Below are 17,421 nucleotides of genomic sequence, written 5' to 3' on the forward strand. Positions count from 1 at the left end.
AACCTGGTTGAAGACTGACTCTGCAAACCTGGTTGAAGACTGACTCTGCAAACCTGGTTGAAGACTGACTCTGCAAACCTGGTTGAAGGCTGACTCTGCAAACCTGGTTGAAGGCTGACTCTGCAAACCTGGTTGAAGACTGACTCTGCGAACCTGGTTGAAGACTGACTCTGCAAACCTGGTTGAAGGCTGACTCTGCGAACCAGGTTGAAGACTGACTCTGCAAACCTGGTTGAAGACTGACTCTGCAAACCTGGTTGAAGACTGACTCTGCAAACCTGGTTGAAGACTGACTCTGCAAACCTGGTTGAAGACTGACTCTGCAAACCTGGTTGAAGACTGACTCTGCGAACCTGGTTGAAGACTGACTCTGCAAACCTGGTTGAAGACTGACTCTGCAAACCTGGTTGAAGACTGACTCTGCAAACCTGGTTGAAGACTGACTCTGCAAACCTGGTTGAAGACTGACTCTGCAAACCTGGTTGAAGACTGACTCTGCAAACCTGGTTGAAGACTGACTCTGCAAACCTGGTTGAAGACTGACTCTGCAAACCTGGTTGAAGACTGACTCTGCGAACCTGGTTGAAGACTGACTCTGCAAACCTGGTTGAAGACTGACTCTGCAAACCTGGTTGAAGACTGACTCTGCAAACCTGGTTGAAGACTGACTCTGCAAACCTGGTTGAAGACTGACTCTGCAAACCTGGTTGAAGACTGACTCTGCAAACCTGGTTGAAGACTGACTCTGCAAACCTGGTTGAAGCCGGACTCTGCAAACCTGGTTGAAGGCTGAGCGCTGACTCGGCAAATCTGCAAAAACAACCTTGTTGTCTGCTGGGTGGTGACAGCGTATTTTCTCAAAGGTAGCAAACATTTGTTTTTGTTAGTCCATCCACTTTCTACCGCTTGTCCCTTTTGGGGTCGTGAGGCGGTGCTGGATCCTATCTCAGCTGCACTCAGGCGGAAGACTTGTACACCCTGGACAAGTCGTTACTCCTAAACGTAGCAAAAACTTTAGTTCTTGTTAGTCGTTAATCTTAAACGTAGCAAACTTTAGTTCTTGTTAGTCGTTACTCTTAAACGTAGCAAACTTTAGTTCTTGTTAGTCGTTAATCTTAAACGTAGCAAACTTTAGTTCTTGTTAGTTGTTACTCTTAAACGTAGCAAACTTTAATTCTTGTTAGTCGTTACTCTTAAACGTAGCAAACTTTAGTTCTTGTTAGTCGTTACTCCTAAACGTAGCAAACTTTAATTCTTGTTAGTCGTTACTCTTAAACGTAGCAAACTTTAGTTCTTGTTAGTCGTTACTCCTAAACGTAGCAAACTTCAGTTCTTGTTAGTTGTTACTCTTAAACGTAGCAAACTTTAGTTCTTGTTAGTCGTTACTCTTAAACGTAGCAAACTTTAGTTCTTGTTAGTCGTTAATCTTAAACGTAGCAAACTTTAGTTCTTGTTAGTCGTTACTCTTAAACGTAGCAAACTTTAGTTCTTGTTATTCGTTACTCTTAAACGTAGCAAACTTTAGTTCTTGTTGGTCGTTACTCTTAAACGTAGCAAACTTTAGTTCTTGTTAGTCGTTACTCTTAAACGTAGCAAACTTTAGTTCTTGTTAGTCGTTACTCTTAAACGTAGCAAACTTTTATTCTTGTTAGTCGTTACTCTTAAACGTAGCAAACTTTAGTTCTTGTTAGTTGTTACTCTTAAACGTAGCAAACTTTAGTTCTTGTTAGTTGTTACTCTTAAACGTAGCAAACTTTTATTCTTGTTAGTCGTTACTCCTAAAAGTAGCAAACTTTTATTCTTGTTAGTCGTTACTCCTAAACGTAGCAAACTTTTATTCTTGTTAGTTGTTACTCTTAAATGTAGCAAACTTTAGTTCTTGTTAGTCGTTACTCTTAAACGTAGCAAACTTTAGTTCTTGTTAGTTGTTACTCTTAAACGTAGCAAACTTTTATTCTTGTTAGTCGTTACTCCTAAAAGTAGCAAACTTTTATTCTTGTTAGTCGTTACTCCTAAACGTAGCAAACTTTTATTCTTGTTAGTTGTTACTCCTAAATGTAGCAAACTTTTATACTTGTTAGTCGTTACTCCTAAAAGTAGCAAACTTTTATTCTTGTTAGTCGTTACTCTTAAACGTAGCAAACTTTAGTTCTTGTTAGTCGTTACTCTTAAACGTAGCAAACTTTAGTTCTTGTTAGTCGTTACTCTTAAACGTAGCAAACTTTAGTTCTTGTTAGTCGTTACTCTTAAACGTAGCAAACTTCAGTTCTTGTTAGTTGTTAATCTTAAACGTAGCAAACTTTAGTTCTTGTTAGTCGTGCCTCTTAAACGTAGCAAACTTCAGTTCTTGTTAGTTGTTAATCTTAAACGTAGCAAACTTTTATTCTTGTTAGTCGTTACTCCTAAATGTAGCAAACTTTAGTTCTTGTTAGTCGTTACTCCTAAACGTAACAAACTATTTCTTCGAAGTCGTTACTCTGAAACACAGCAAACTTAAGTTCCTGTAAGTCGTTAATCTTAAACGTAGAAAACTTTAGTTCTTGTTAGTCGTTACTCTTAAACTTAGCAAACTTTAGTTCTTGTAAGTTGTTAATCTTAAACATAGCAAACTTTTATTCTGGTTGATCGTTACTCTGAAACGCAGGGAATATTTATTCTTGATAGTCGTTACTCCTAAACGTAAAAAACTTTAGTTCTTCTTAGTCGTTATTCTTAATTTCATACTTGTAATCATTACTCTCCAAGTCGTTAACTCCTAAACGTAGGAAACTTTAGTTCTTGTTGATCGTAACTCTGAGACGCAGGGAATATTTATTGTTGATAGTCGTTACTCCTAAACGTAACAAACTTTATTTCTTCGAAGTCGTTACTCTTAACTTTCTACATAGTTGTAGCAGTTACTCTCCAAGTCGTTACTCTTAAACGTAGGAAACTTTAGTTCTTGTTAGTCGTTACTCTTAAACGTAGCAAACTTTAGTTCTTGTTAGTCGTTACTCCTAAACGTAGCAAACTTTAGTTCTTGTTAGTCGTTACTCTTAAACGTAGCAAACTTTAGTTCTTGTTAGTCGTTACTCTTAAACGTAGCAAACTTTAGTTCTTGTTAGTCGTTACTCTTAAACGTAGCAAACTTTAGTTCTTGTTAGTCGTTACTCTTAAACGTAGCAAACTTTTATTCTTGTTAGTCGTTACTCCTAAAAGTAGCAAACTTTTATTCTTGTTAGTCGTTACTCTTAAACGTAGCAAACTTTAGTTCTTGTTAGTCGTTACTCCTAAACGTAGCAAACTTTAGTTCTTGTTAGTCGTTACTCTTAAAAGTAGCAAACTTTTATTCTTGTTAGTCGTTACTCCTAAACGTAGCAAACTTTTATTCTTGTTAGTCGTTACTCTTAAACGTAGCAAACTTTAGTTCTTGTTAGTCGTTACTCTTAAACGTAGCAAACTTTAGTTCTTGTTAGTCGTTACTCTTAAACGTAGCAAACTTTAGTTCTTGTTAGTCGTTACTCCTAAAAGTAGCAAACTTTTATTCTTGTTAGTCGTTACTCCTAAACGTAGCAAACTTTTATTCTTGTTAGTCGTTACTCTTAAACGTAGCAAACTTTAGTTCTTGTTAGTCGTTACTCTTAAACGTAGCAAACTTTAGTTCTTGTTAGTTGTTACTCTTAAACGTAGCAAACTTTAGTTCTTGTTAGTCGTTACTCTTAAACGTAGCAAACTTTAGTTCTTGTTAGTCGTTACTCTTAAACGTAGCAAACTTTAGTTCTTGCTAGTCGTTACTCTTAAACGTAGCAAACTTTACTTCTTGTTAGTTGTTACTCTTAAACGTAGCAAACTTTAGTTCTTGTTAGTCGTTACTCTTAAACGTAGCAAACTTTAGTTCTTGTTAGTCGTTACTCTTAAACGTAGCAAACTTTAGTTCTTGTTAGTCGTTACTCTTAAACGTAGCAAACTTTAGTTCTTGTTAGTCGTTACTCCTAAACGTAGCAAACTTTAGTTCTTGTTAGTCGTTACTCTTAAACGTAGCAAACTTTAGTTCTTGTTAGTCGTTACTCCTAAACGTAGCAAACTTTAGTTCTTGTTAGTCGTTACTCTTAAACGTAGCAAACTTTAGTTCTTGTTAGTCGTTACTCTTAAACGTAGCAAACTTTAGTTCTTGTTAGTCGTTACTCCTAAACGTAGCAAACTTCAGTTCTTGTTAGTTGTTAATCTTAAACGTAGCAAACTATTTCTTCGAAGTCGTTACTCTGAAACACAGCAAACTTAAGTTCCTTTAAGTCGTTAATCTTAAACGTAGAAAACTTTAGTTCTTGTTAGTCGTTACTCTTAAACGTAGCAAACTTTAGTTCTTGTTAGTCATTACTCTTAAACGTAGCAAACTTTAGTTCTTGTTGATCGTAACTCTGAGATGCAGGGAATATTTATTCTTGTTAGTCGTTACTCCTAAACGTAACAAACTATTTCTTTGAAGTCGTTACTCTTAACTTACTTCATTCTTGTAATCGTTACTCTCGAAGTCGTTACTCCTAAACGTAGGAACCTTTAGTTCTTGTTGATCGTAACTCTGAGACGCAGGGAATATCTATTCTTCTTAGTCTTTACTCCCAAACGTAACAAACTTTATTTCTTCGAAGTCGATACTCTTAACTTTCTACATACTTGTAGCAGTTACTCTCCAAGTCGTTACTCCTAAACGTAGGAAACTTTAGTCCTTGTTAATCCTTACTCTTAAACGTAGCAAACATTTGTTCTGGTTAGTTGTTTCTCAAAGGCAGCAAACTTTTGTTCTTTGTTCTTTTGACAGTTCTCGACTGATGAACGGCAACTGGGCGACACATCCCGACAATGGCGGACCAAAAGAACGGGTGGAAGATCAGGAGGCTGATCCAGAAATCAGACGAGTTCAACAAGCTGTGGCAGGGAGACATCCTGAGTCATGACACCAAGGTCAAGGCTCTGGAGTCGCTGAATCATGATCTGCAGGAGAAGCTGAACGCTGCAGAGAAGGAGAAGGTGGAGCTGCTGACCCAGGTCAAGGTGCACCAAGCCAAGATCTTCTCCATGGAGCAGAAGAAAAACTGGTGTGACATGGAAGTTGACGACCTGAAAGCCATCCAGTTCCAACTCCAAGATAAGATCGCCGAGCTGGAGGCATCGTTGGTCACCTGGGAGAAGAATCTGGAAGCCCAGTCCCAGCAGCACAGCGAGCGCCTGAAGAAGGCCGAGGAGGAGTTCAACATGAGGATGCGCGAGAAAGACGAGGCCTCCGCCAAGCAGGCCGTCGCCCTTAGTGCTCAGATGGAAAAGGCCAGCAAGCTCGTGGAGGAACTGACGGAGGACAAGCGCAAGATGCTAGTTGCGCAGAGCGAGCGCCAGGAAGAACTGGAGGCCCAGAAGAGCATCCGAGACAAGCTGAAGTACGACCACGAGGTAGAGATGAGGCTGATCCAGATGCAGAAGAACGCGCTGTCCAACAAGGTGACCGCCCTGACCAACACCAACGACGACCTGATGGAGAGGAAGGAGGCGCTGAAGAAGTCCGACGAGCAGAAGAGCAAAGATCTGAAGGCCAAGAACTTCGACATCAGCGAGCTGCAGGCGCACAAAGAGATTGTGACCGAGCAACTCCAGCGGGAGCAGCGCAGCTGTGCCGGCCTGCGCGAGACTCTCAGGCAGATGGAGATCGACATGGAGGCTCTGCGGAGCGAGTACATCAGCGAGCAGGCGTCCCACAAGGGCACCAGGAAGGACTTGGCCCTGAACAAAATGCAGGCGGCAGACCTCGCGGAGAAGATCAAGTTCCAGGAGGGCCGAGTCAAGGCTTACCAGGCCAGTGTCAAGAACCTGGAATGTGTGCACCTCACCAAGGACACCTACATCCGCAGGTTTAAGGAAGACCTGGAAACCTCCATCTCCCTTCTCAACCAACCCAAAGCCTTCATCAAGGCCATCACCAGCCTGAAGAGGAAGTACATCACTGGAGACGAGGGCGTCAACGTGGACGCCATCGAGGAAAAAATCTCCAAGTTCCTGGAGTCCAACAAGCTGCAGTCGGACCACTTTGAGAAAACCATCCAGAGTCTGCGGCGGCAACTGGAGCAGAAGGACGAAGAGACCCAGAAACGCATCCAGAAACTGGACAAGTGCCGCGGCGAACTGATCAAGATCATCAACGAGCAGCGACAGGAGCTGGGCAAGGTCAAGGCGGAACTCAACGACGTCACGCATCAGCTCCGGCAGATGGCCACGCCCCTTGCCAGGTCCAACCGCCCCTGAGTAACGTCTCAAAAACGCAACGAGCCTCGCTAGGTGTCACGCCAACGTGGTCCGAGAACTGTGTGTCAACCTGGTTGGTCCTGAGCTCCTCCTCCAGTCGCTGCAGGCTCCGCCTCACTTCGTCCAAGCGGGGTTCCAGGGCGGCGGCGTCGCCCATCTGAGGGTTTCGCTCGTACACCTCCCTCATCTTCATCAGCGCGTCCCTGCCGTGAGCAAAGGTGGCGTCAACACGAGACTGGCGTCACAGGAAGTGAGGCTGATGTCACCTCTGCTCGCGCTCGCGTTGGATCTCCTGGCCGATGTCGCCGATTCTGCTCTGGAGTTTCTTCCGCCGCTGCTCGGCGGGGAGATGGCTGCAGTCGGCGGGGGCGGAGCCCTGCAACCATGGCAACAGCAGGTTGCGGCGAGGCCAGCAGAGTTTGTTAGGCAGGTTTTCTCCACTTACCAGTTTGAGTGACAGCTGTCCGTCCAAAAGGAGAATTGAAGAAAGCGTGTGAGATGTTTAAAAGTCCGACATTAAAGGTTTTTTTTGTAAGAAATGTGGTACCCCTCTCTTCAAGCTGCGAAGGCACTGCTTCCTGGTTCGAGAGCCAGACGTCATCAGGTCGTTGAGTCGCTGGGCGATTGGTTCTCTGGAGGCCGTGGGCGGGGACTGGGGGCTGTTGACCACGCCCCCGGGCGAAGGCGAGGTGGGCGGTGGGGGCGGGGGTTGCCGAGGCGACGACAGGAGATTCAACAGCTGCCGGGAGTCAGAGGTCATCAAGAGGCAAGTCCGAGGGCGTGTGGGCGTGTACCTTGTTCTTGCGGAGGAAAGGCCACAACTTCCTGCTTTGTCTCCGCCCCTCAATTTGGTTGTCGAGGTAACTGGACTCGGAGATGCTCCTCCGCATGGTGGCCCTGTAGTCCTCAAAGTCCACGTCGCCCGGAGGCTCAAAGCCCGTTTTGTACACCTCCACCACCTGACGCGTGTCCTGCAGGTAGACCTGGGTTACCACGGCGACGAGAGGCCCGCTGCACACGCACGCTCACCATCCTGGCCTGGATGCTCTCTGCGGCGTCCATCATGGCGTCCAAGCAGCGGCTCGCCACAGGAAGTGACTTCTTCTCCGCCTCCGCTGACAAACGCATGGCGTCTGCGATCCGGTCGATCCGACGCTCCTCCATGTCCTGGATCCGCTGACACACCCACACAACACCCGTTACACATCAACTGTTTTATATACCTGCCTCATACACATCAACTGTTTTATATACCTGCCGCATACACCTCAACTGTTTTATATACCTGCCGTATACACCTCAACTGTTTTATATACCTGCCACATACACCTCAACTGTTTTATATACCTGCCTCATACACATCAACTGTTTTATATACCTGCCACATACACCTCAACTGTTTTATATACCTGCCACATACACCTCAACTGTTTTATATACCTGCCGTATACACCTCAACTGTTTTATATACCTGCCGTATACACCTAAACTGTTTTATATACCTGCCGTATACACCTCAACTGTTTTATATACCTGCCTCATACACCTCAACTGTTTTATATACCTGCCGTATACACCTCAACTGTTTTATATACCTGCCTCATACACCTAAACTGTTTTATATACCTGCCGTATACACCTCAACTGTTTTATATACCTGCCTCATACACCTAAACTGTTTTATATACCTGCCTCATACACATCAACTGTTTTATATACCTGCCATATACACCTCAACTGTTTTATATACCTGCCGTATACACCTCAACTGTTTTATATACCTGCCGTATACACCTAAACTGTTTTATATACCTGCCGTATACACCTAAACTGTTTTATATACCTGCCGTATACACCTAAACTGTTTTATATACCTGCCATATACACCTAAACTGTTTTATATACCTGCCGTATACACCTAAACTGTTTTATATACCTGCCGTATACACCTCAACTGTTTTATATACCTGCCTCATACACCTCAACTGTTTTATATACCTGCCTCATACACCTAAACTGTTTTATATACCTGCCTCATACACCTAAACTGTTTTATATACCTGCCACATACACCTAAACTGTTTTATATACCTGCCTCATACACCTAAACTGTTTTATATACCTGCCGCATACACCTCAACTGTTTTATATACCTGCCGTATACACCTCAACTGTTTTATATACCTGCCACATACACCTCAACTGTTTTATATACCTGCCGTATACACCTCAACTGTTTTATATACCTGCCTCATACACCTAAACTGTTTTATATACCTGCCGTATACACCAAAACTGTTTTATATACCTGCCGTATACACCTAAACTGTTTTATATACCTGCCATATACACCTAAACTGTTTTATATACCTGCCGTATACACCTAAACTGTTTTATATACCTGCCGTATACACCTCAACTGTTTTATATACCTGCCTCATACACCTCAACTGTTTTATATACCTGCCTCATACACCTAAACTGTTTTATATACCTGCCTCATACACCTAAACTGTTTTATATACCTGCCACATACACCTAAACTGTTTTATATACCTGCCACATACACCTAAACTGTTTTATATACCTGCCACATACACCTAAACTGTTTTATATACCTGCCACATACACCTCAACTGTTTTATATACCTGCCAAATACACCTAAACTGTTTTATATACCTGCCGTATACACCTCAACTGTTTTATATACCTGCCGTATACACCTCAACTGTTTTATATACCTGCCACATACACCTCAACTGTTTTATATACCTGCCGTATACACCTCAACTGTTTTATATACCTGCCGTATACACCAAAACTGTTTTATATACCTGCCGTATACACCTAAACTGTTTTATATACCTGCCATATACACCTAAACTGTTTTATATACCTGCCGTATACACCTAAACTGTTTTATATACCTGCCGTATACACCTCAACTGTTTTATATACCTGCCTCATACACCTCAACTGTTTTATATACCTGCCGCACACACCTAAACTGTTTTATATACCTGCCGTATACACCTCAACTGTTTTATATACCTGCCTCATACACCTAAACTGTTTTATATACCTGCCACATACACCTCAACTGTTTTATATACCTGCCGTATACACCTAAACTGTTTTATATACCTGCCGTATACACCTAAACTGTTTTATATACCTGCCGCATACACCTCAACTGTTTTATATACCTGCCGCATACACCTCAACTGTTTTATATACCTGCCGTATACACCTAAACTGTTTTATATACCTGCCGTATACACCTCAACTGTTTTATATACCTGCCGTATACACCTCAACTGTTTTATATACCTGCCGTATACACCTCAACTGTTTTATATACCTGCCACATACACCTCAACTGTTTTATATACCTGCCGTATACACCTCAACTGTTTTATATACCTGCCTCATACACCTAAACTGTTTTATATACCTGCCGTATACACCAAAACTGTTTTATATACCTGCCGTATACACCTAAACTGTTTTATATACCTGCCATATACACCTAAACTGTTTTATATACCTGCCGTATACACCTAAACTGTTTTATATACCTGCCGTATACACCTCAACTGTTTTATATACCTGCCTCATACACCTCAACTGTTTTATATACCTGCCGCACACACCTAAACTGTTTTATATACCTGCCGTATACACCTCAACTGTTTTATATACCTGCCTCATACACCTAAACTGTTTTATATACCTGCCACATACACCTCAACTGTTTTATATACCTGCCGTATACACCTAAACTGTTTTATATACCTGCCGTATACACCTAAACTGTTTTATATACCTGCCGCATACACCTCAACTGTTTTATATACCTGCCTCATACACCTCAACTGTTTTATATACCTGCCGCATACACCTCAACTGTTTTATATACCTGCCGTATACACCTAAACTGTTTTATATACCTGCCGTATACACCTCAACTGTTTTATATACCTGCCGTATACACCTAAACTGTTTTATATACCTGCCGCATACACCTAAACTGTTTTATATACCTGCCGCATACAATTCAACTGTTTTATATACCTGCCGTATACACCTAAACTGTTTTATATACCTGCCGTATACACCTCAACTATTTTATATACCTGCCACATACACTTAAACTGTTTTATATACCTGCCGTATACACCTTAACTGTTTTATATACCTGCCGTATACACCTCAACTGTTTTATATACCTGCCTCATACACCTAAACTGTTTTATATACCTGCCGTATACACCAAAACTGTTTTATATACCTGCCGTATACACCTAAACTGTTTTATATACCTGCCATATACACCTAAACTGTTTTATATACCTGCCGTATACACCTAAACTGTTTTATATACCTGCCGTATACACCTCAACTGTTTTATATACCTGCCTCATACACCTCAACTGTTTTATATACCTGCCTCATACACCTCAACTGTTTTATATACCTGCCGCACACACCTAAACTGTTTTATATACCTGCCGTATACACCTCAACTGTTTTATATACCTGCCTCATACACATAAACTGTTTTATATACCTGCCACATACACCTAAACTGTTTTATATACCTGCCGTATACACCTCAACTGTTTTATATACCTGCCGTATACACCTAAACTGTTTTATATACCTGCCGTATACACCTCAACTGTTTTATATACCTGCCTCATACACATAAACTGTTTTATATACCTGCCGCATACACCTCAACTGTTTTATATACCTGCCGTATACACCTAAACTGTTTTATATACCTGCCTCATACACATCAACTGTTTTATATACCTGCCACATACACCTCAACTGTTTTATATACCTGCCGTATACACCTCAACTGTTTTATATACCTGCCTCATACACCTAAACTGTTTTATATACCTGCCGTATACACCAAAACTGTTTTATATACCTGCCGTATACACCTAAACTGTTTTATATACCTGCCATATACACCTAAACTGTTTTATATACCTGCCGTATACACCTAAACTGTTTTATATACCTGCCGTATACACCTCAACTGTTTTATATACCTGCCTCATACACCTCAACTGTTTTATATACCTGCCTCATACACCTAAACTGTTTTATATACCTGCCTCATACACCTAAACTGTTTTATATACCTGCCACATACACCTAAACTGTTTTATATACCTGCCTCATACACCTAAACTGTTTTATATACCTGCCGCATACACCTCAACTGTTTTATATACCTGCCGTATACACCTCAACTGTTTTATATACCTGCCACATACACCTCAACTGTTTTATATACCTGCCGTATACACCTCAACTGTTTTATATACCTGCCTCATACACCTAAACTGTTTTATATACCTGCCGTATACACCAAAACTGTTTTATATACCTGCCGTATACACCTAAACTGTTTTATATACCTGCCATATACACCTAAACTGTTTTATATACCTGCCGTATACACCTAAACTGTTTTATATACCTGCCGTATACACCTCAACTGTTTTATATACCTGCCTCATACACCTCAACTGTTTTATATACCTGCCTCATACACCTAAACTGTTTTATATACCTGCCTCATACACCTAAACTGTTTTATATACCTGCCACATACACCTAAACTGTTTTATATACCTGCCACATACACCTAAACTGTTTTATATACCTGCCACATACACCTAAACTGTTTTATATACCTGCCACATACACCTCAACTGTTTTATATACCTGCCAAATACACCTAAACTGTTTTATATACCTGCCGTATACACCTCAACTGTTTTATATACCTGCCGTATACACCTCAACTGTTTTATATACCTGCCACATACACCTCAACTGTTTTATATACCTGCCGTATACACCTCAACTGTTTTATATACCTGCCGTATACACCAAAACTGTTTTATATACCTGCCGTATACACCTAAACTGTTTTATATACCTGCCATATACACCTAAACTGTTTTATATACCTGCCGTATACACCTAAACTGTTTTATATACCTGCCGTATACACCTCAACTGTTTTATATACCTGCCTCATACACCTCAACTGTTTTATATACCTGCCGCACACACCTAAACTGTTTTATATACCTGCCGTATACACCTCAACTGTTTTATATACCTGCCTCATACACCTAAACTGTTTTATATACCTGCCACATACACCTCAACTGTTTTATATACCTGCCGTATACACCTAAACTGTTTTATATACCTGCCGTATACACCTAAACTGTTTTATATACCTGCCGCATACACCTCAACTGTTTTATATACCTGCCGCATACACCTCAACTGTTTTATATACCTGCCGTATACACCTAAACTGTTTTATATACCTGCCGTATACACCTCAACTGTTTTATATACCTGCCGTATACACCTCAACTGTTTTATATACCTGCCGTATACACCTCAACTGTTTTATATACCTGCCACATACACCTCAACTGTTTTATATACCTGCCGTATACACCTCAACTGTTTTATATACCTGCCTCATACACCTAAACTGTTTTATATACCTGCCGTATACACCAAAACTGTTTTATATACCTGCCGTATACACCTAAACTGTTTTATATACCTGCCATATACACCTAAACTGTTTTATATACCTGCCGTATACACCTAAACTGTTTTATATACCTGCCGTATACACCTCAACTGTTTTATATACCTGCCTCATACACCTCAACTGTTTTATATACCTGCCGCACACACCTAAACTGTTTTATATACCTGCCGTATACACCTCAACTGTTTTATATACCTGCCTCATACACCTAAACTGTTTTATATACCTGCCACATACACCTCAACTGTTTTATATACCTGCCGTATACACCTAAACTGTTTTATATACCTGCCGTATACACCTAAACTGTTTTATATACCTGCCGCATACACCTCAACTGTTTTATATACCTGCCTCATACACCTCAACTGTTTTATATACCTGCCGCATACACCTCAACTGTTTTATATACCTGCCGTATACACCTAAACTGTTTTATATACCTGCCGTATACACCTCAACTGTTTTATATACCTGCCGTATACACCTAAACTGTTTTATATACCTGCCGCATACACCTAAACTGTTTTATATACCTGCCGCATACAATTCAACTGTTTTATATACCTGCCGTATACACCTAAACTGTTTTATATACCTGCCGTATACACCTCAACTATTTTATATACCTGCCACATACACTTAAACTGTTTTATATACCTGCCGTATACACCTTAACTGTTTTATATACCTGCCGTATACACCTCAACTGTTTTATATACCTGCCTCATACACCTAAACTGTTTTATATACCTGCCGTATACACCAAAACTGTTTTATATACCTGCCGTATACACCTAAACTGTTTTATATACCTGCCATATACACCTAAACTGTTTTATATACCTGCCGTATACACCTAAACTGTTTTATATACCTGCCGTATACACCTCAACTGTTTTATATACCTGCCTCATACACCTCAACTGTTTTATATACCTGCCTCATACACCTCAACTGTTTTATATACCTGCCGCACACACCTAAACTGTTTTATATACCTGCCGTATACACCTCAACTGTTTTATATACCTGCCTCATACACCTAAACTGTTTTATATACCTGCCACATACACCTCAACTGTTTTATATACCTGCCGTATACACCTAAACTGTTTTATATACCTGCCGTATACACCTAAACTGTTTTATATACCTGCCGCATACACCTCAACTGTTTTATATACCTGCCTCATACACCTCACCTGTTTTATATACCTGCCTCATACACCTAAACTGTTTTATATACCTGCCGTATACACCTCAACTGTTTTATATACCTGCCGTATACACCTAAACTGTTTTATATACCTGCCACATACACCTAAACTGCTTTATATACACACCATACTAATCTGTACGCCTAAAGTAGTTTTATATACCTGCCATACTAATGTATACACCTAAACTGCTTTATATACCTGCCATATAGTCTAGACCAGGTATACACCTGAACTTTTTATATACCTGTCATACACCAGGTAAACACCTAAACTGATTAATATACCTGCCATATTAGTGCATTGACTTAAACTGGTTCATACTGTATACCTTTTGTACTAATGTACACACTTAAACTGGTTTATATACCTGCCATACTAGTCTAGACCAGGTATACACCTGAACTTTTTATATACCTGCCATACTAATCTGGACCAGGTAAACACTAAGTTTAATTACACATGCCATACTAGTGACCGGAAGAGGTTTACACAGTCATGTAGACATGGTGTACGTGTCAACTGGTTTATATTCTATACCTGCTATTCTAGTGTAGACTTGCTTTACACCTGAACTGTTTACATACCTGTTATACTATGGTACACCAGATATACACCTGAACTGTTTATTTATCTGCTATACTAGTGTAGAGCCGGTATTTGCCTGAGCTGTTTCTATACCTGCCATACCAGTATAGACCAGGTATACACCTGAACTGGTTTTGTACCGTGTACACCAGGTAGATATTGTCTTCCTGCTTTACCTGGTATATAACGGGCACCATGGTGTGGTAATGTTGGTGCTGGTCCTGGTTGAACTGGTTTAAACTGCTCACGTATTCCTTCTTTGACTCTTCGGCAGTTTGTTGTTTTTGTTGCGCTGTCTGGCGAGCCTGCAAGGAGCTTTGTTAGAGGGAGCATGTGAAACTACTCCAGTCCAGCAGGGGGCAGTGTCAACAATCACACTACTCCAGTCCAGCAGGGGGCAGTGTCAACAATCACACTACTCCAGTCCAACAGGGGGCAGTGTCAACAATCACACTACTCCAGTCCAGCAGGGGGCAGTGTCAACAATCAAACTACTCCAGTCCAGCAGGGGGCAGTGTCAACAATCAAACTACTCCAGTCCAACAGGGGGCAGTGTCAACAATCACACTACTCCAGTCCAGCAGGGGGCAGTGTCAACAATCACACTACTCCAGTCCAACAGGGGGCAGTGTCAACAATCACACTACTCCAGTCCAGCAGGGGGCAGTGTCAACAATCAAACTACTCCAGTCCAGCAGGGGGCAGTGTCAACAATCAAACTACTCCAGTCCAGCAGGGGGCAGTGTCAACAATCAAACTACTCCAGTCCAGCAGGGGGCAGTGTCAACAATCAAACTACTCCAGTCCAGCAGGGGGCAGTGTCAACAATCACACTACTCCAGTCCAGCAGGGGGCAGTGTCAACAATCACACTACTCCAGTCCAGCAGGGGGCAGTGTCAACAATCACACTTCTCCAGTCCAGCAGGGGGCAGTGTCAACAATCACACTACTCCAGTCCAGCAGGGGGCAGTGTCAACAATCACACTACTCCAGTCCAGCAGGGGGCAGTGTCAACAATCACACTACTCCAGTCCAGCAGGGGGCAGTGTCAACAATCACACTACTCCAGTCCAGCAGGGGGCAGTGTCAACAATCACACTACTCCAGTCCAGCAGGGGGCAGTGTCAACAATCACACTACTCCAGTCCAGCAGGGGGCAGTGTCAACAATCACACTACTCCAGTCCAGCAGGGGGCAGTGTCAACAATCACACTACTCCAGTCCAGCAGGGGGCAGTGTCAACAATCACACTACTCCAGTCCAGCAGGGGGCAGTGTCAACAATCACACTACTCCAGTCCTGCAGGGGGCAGTGTCAACAATCAAACTACTCCAGTCCAGCAGGGGGCAGTGTCAACAATCACACTACTCCAGTCCAGCAGGGGGCAGTGTCAACAATCAAACTACTCCAGTCCTGCAGGGGGCAGTGTCAACAATCACACTACTCCAGTCCAGCAGGGGGCAGTGTCAACAATCACACTACTCCAGTCCAGCAGGGGGCAGTGTCAACAATCACACTACTCCAGTCCAGCAGGGGGCAGTGTCAACAATCACACTACTCCAGTCCTGCAGGGGGCAGTGTCAACAATCACACTACTCCAGTCCTGCAGGGGGCAGTGTCAACAATCAAACTACTCCAGTCCAGCAGGGGGCAGTGTCAACCATCACACTACTCCAGTCCAGCAGGGGGCAGTGTCAACAATCACACTACTCCAGTCCAGCAGGGGGCAGTGTCAACAATCACACTACTCCAGTCCAGCAGGGGGCAGTGTCAACAATCACACTACTCCAGTCCAGCAGGGGGCAGTGTCAACAATCACACTACTCCAGTCCAGCAGGGGGCAGTGTCAACAATCACACTACTCCAGTCCAGCAGGGGGCAGTGTCAACAATCACACTACTCCAGTCCAGCAGGGGGCAGTGTCAACTATCAAACTACTCCAGTCCAGCAGGGGGCAGTGTCAACAATCACACTACTCCAGTCCAGCAGGGGGCAGTGTCAACAATCACACTACTCCAGTCCAGCAGGGGGCAGTGTCAACAATCAAACTACTCCAGTCCAGCAGGGGGCAGTGTCAACAATCACACTACTCCAGTCCAGCAGGGGGCAGTGTCAACAATCCAACTACTCCAGTCCAGCAGGGGGCAGTGTCAACAATCAAACTACTCCAGTCCAGCAGGGGGCAGTGTCAACAATCACACTACTCCAGTCCAGCAGGGGGCAGTGTCAACAATCACACTACTCCAGTCCTGCAGGGGGCAGTGTCAACAATCAAACTACTCCAGTCCAGCAGGGGGCAGTGTCAACAATCACACTACTCCAGTCCAGCAGGGGGCAGTGTCAACAATCAAACTACTCCAGTCCTGCAGGGGGCAGTGTCAACAATCACACTACTCCAGTCCAGCAGGGGGCAGTGTCAACAATCACACTACTCCAGTCCAGCAGGGGGCAGTGTCAACAATCACACTACTCCAGTCCAGCAGGGGGCAGTGTCAACAATCACACTACTCCAGTCCTGCAGGGGGCAGTGTCAACAATCACACTACTCCAGTCCTGCAGGGGGCAGTGTCAACAATCAAACTACTCCAGTCCAGCAGGGGGCAGTGTCAACCATCACACTACTCCAGTCCAGCAGGGGGCAGTGTCAACAATCAAACTACTCCAGTCCAACAGGGGGCAGTGTCAACAATCAAACTACTCCAGTCCAGCAGGGGGCAGTGTCAACAATCAAACT

At 42.6% G+C, this 17,421-nt stretch overlaps 1 protein-coding gene across 3 annotated transcripts in view; it reads right to left on the reverse strand.

The window, feature by feature from the left end:
• Window positions 1-17,421, reverse strand: part of LOC133548914 (formin-binding protein 1-like) — a 49,255-nt gene that overhangs the window by 15,762 nt on the left and 16,072 nt on the right. For 2 of the 3 annotated variants that reach the window (XM_061893881.1, XM_061893875.1), the window contains exons 9-15: window positions 14,863-14,991; window positions 7,300-7,446; window positions 7,065-7,241; window positions 6,818-7,009; window positions 6,716-6,730; window positions 6,537-6,646; window positions 6,341-6,473 (exon numbers count right to left, since the gene is read on the reverse strand). In XM_061893881.1, coding sequence (XP_061749865.1) covers window positions 6,341-6,473; window positions 6,537-6,646; window positions 6,716-6,730; window positions 6,818-7,009; window positions 7,065-7,241; window positions 7,300-7,446; window positions 14,863-14,991 — 903 coding nt within the window. Of the gene's footprint in view, window positions 1-6,340; window positions 6,474-6,536; window positions 6,731-6,817; window positions 7,010-7,064; window positions 7,242-7,299; window positions 7,447-14,862; window positions 14,992-17,421 lie in introns of all 3 variants that reach the window. The other variant, XM_061893866.1, reaches the window with a different exon arrangement.

The sequence above is a fragment of the Nerophis ophidion genome, linkage group LG01 (genome assembly GCF_033978795.1).
Source record: "Nerophis ophidion isolate RoL-2023_Sa linkage group LG01, RoL_Noph_v1.0, whole genome shotgun sequence".
In the NCBI taxonomy this organism is placed as follows: Eukaryota; Metazoa; Chordata; class Actinopteri; order Syngnathiformes; family Syngnathidae; genus Nerophis; species Nerophis ophidion.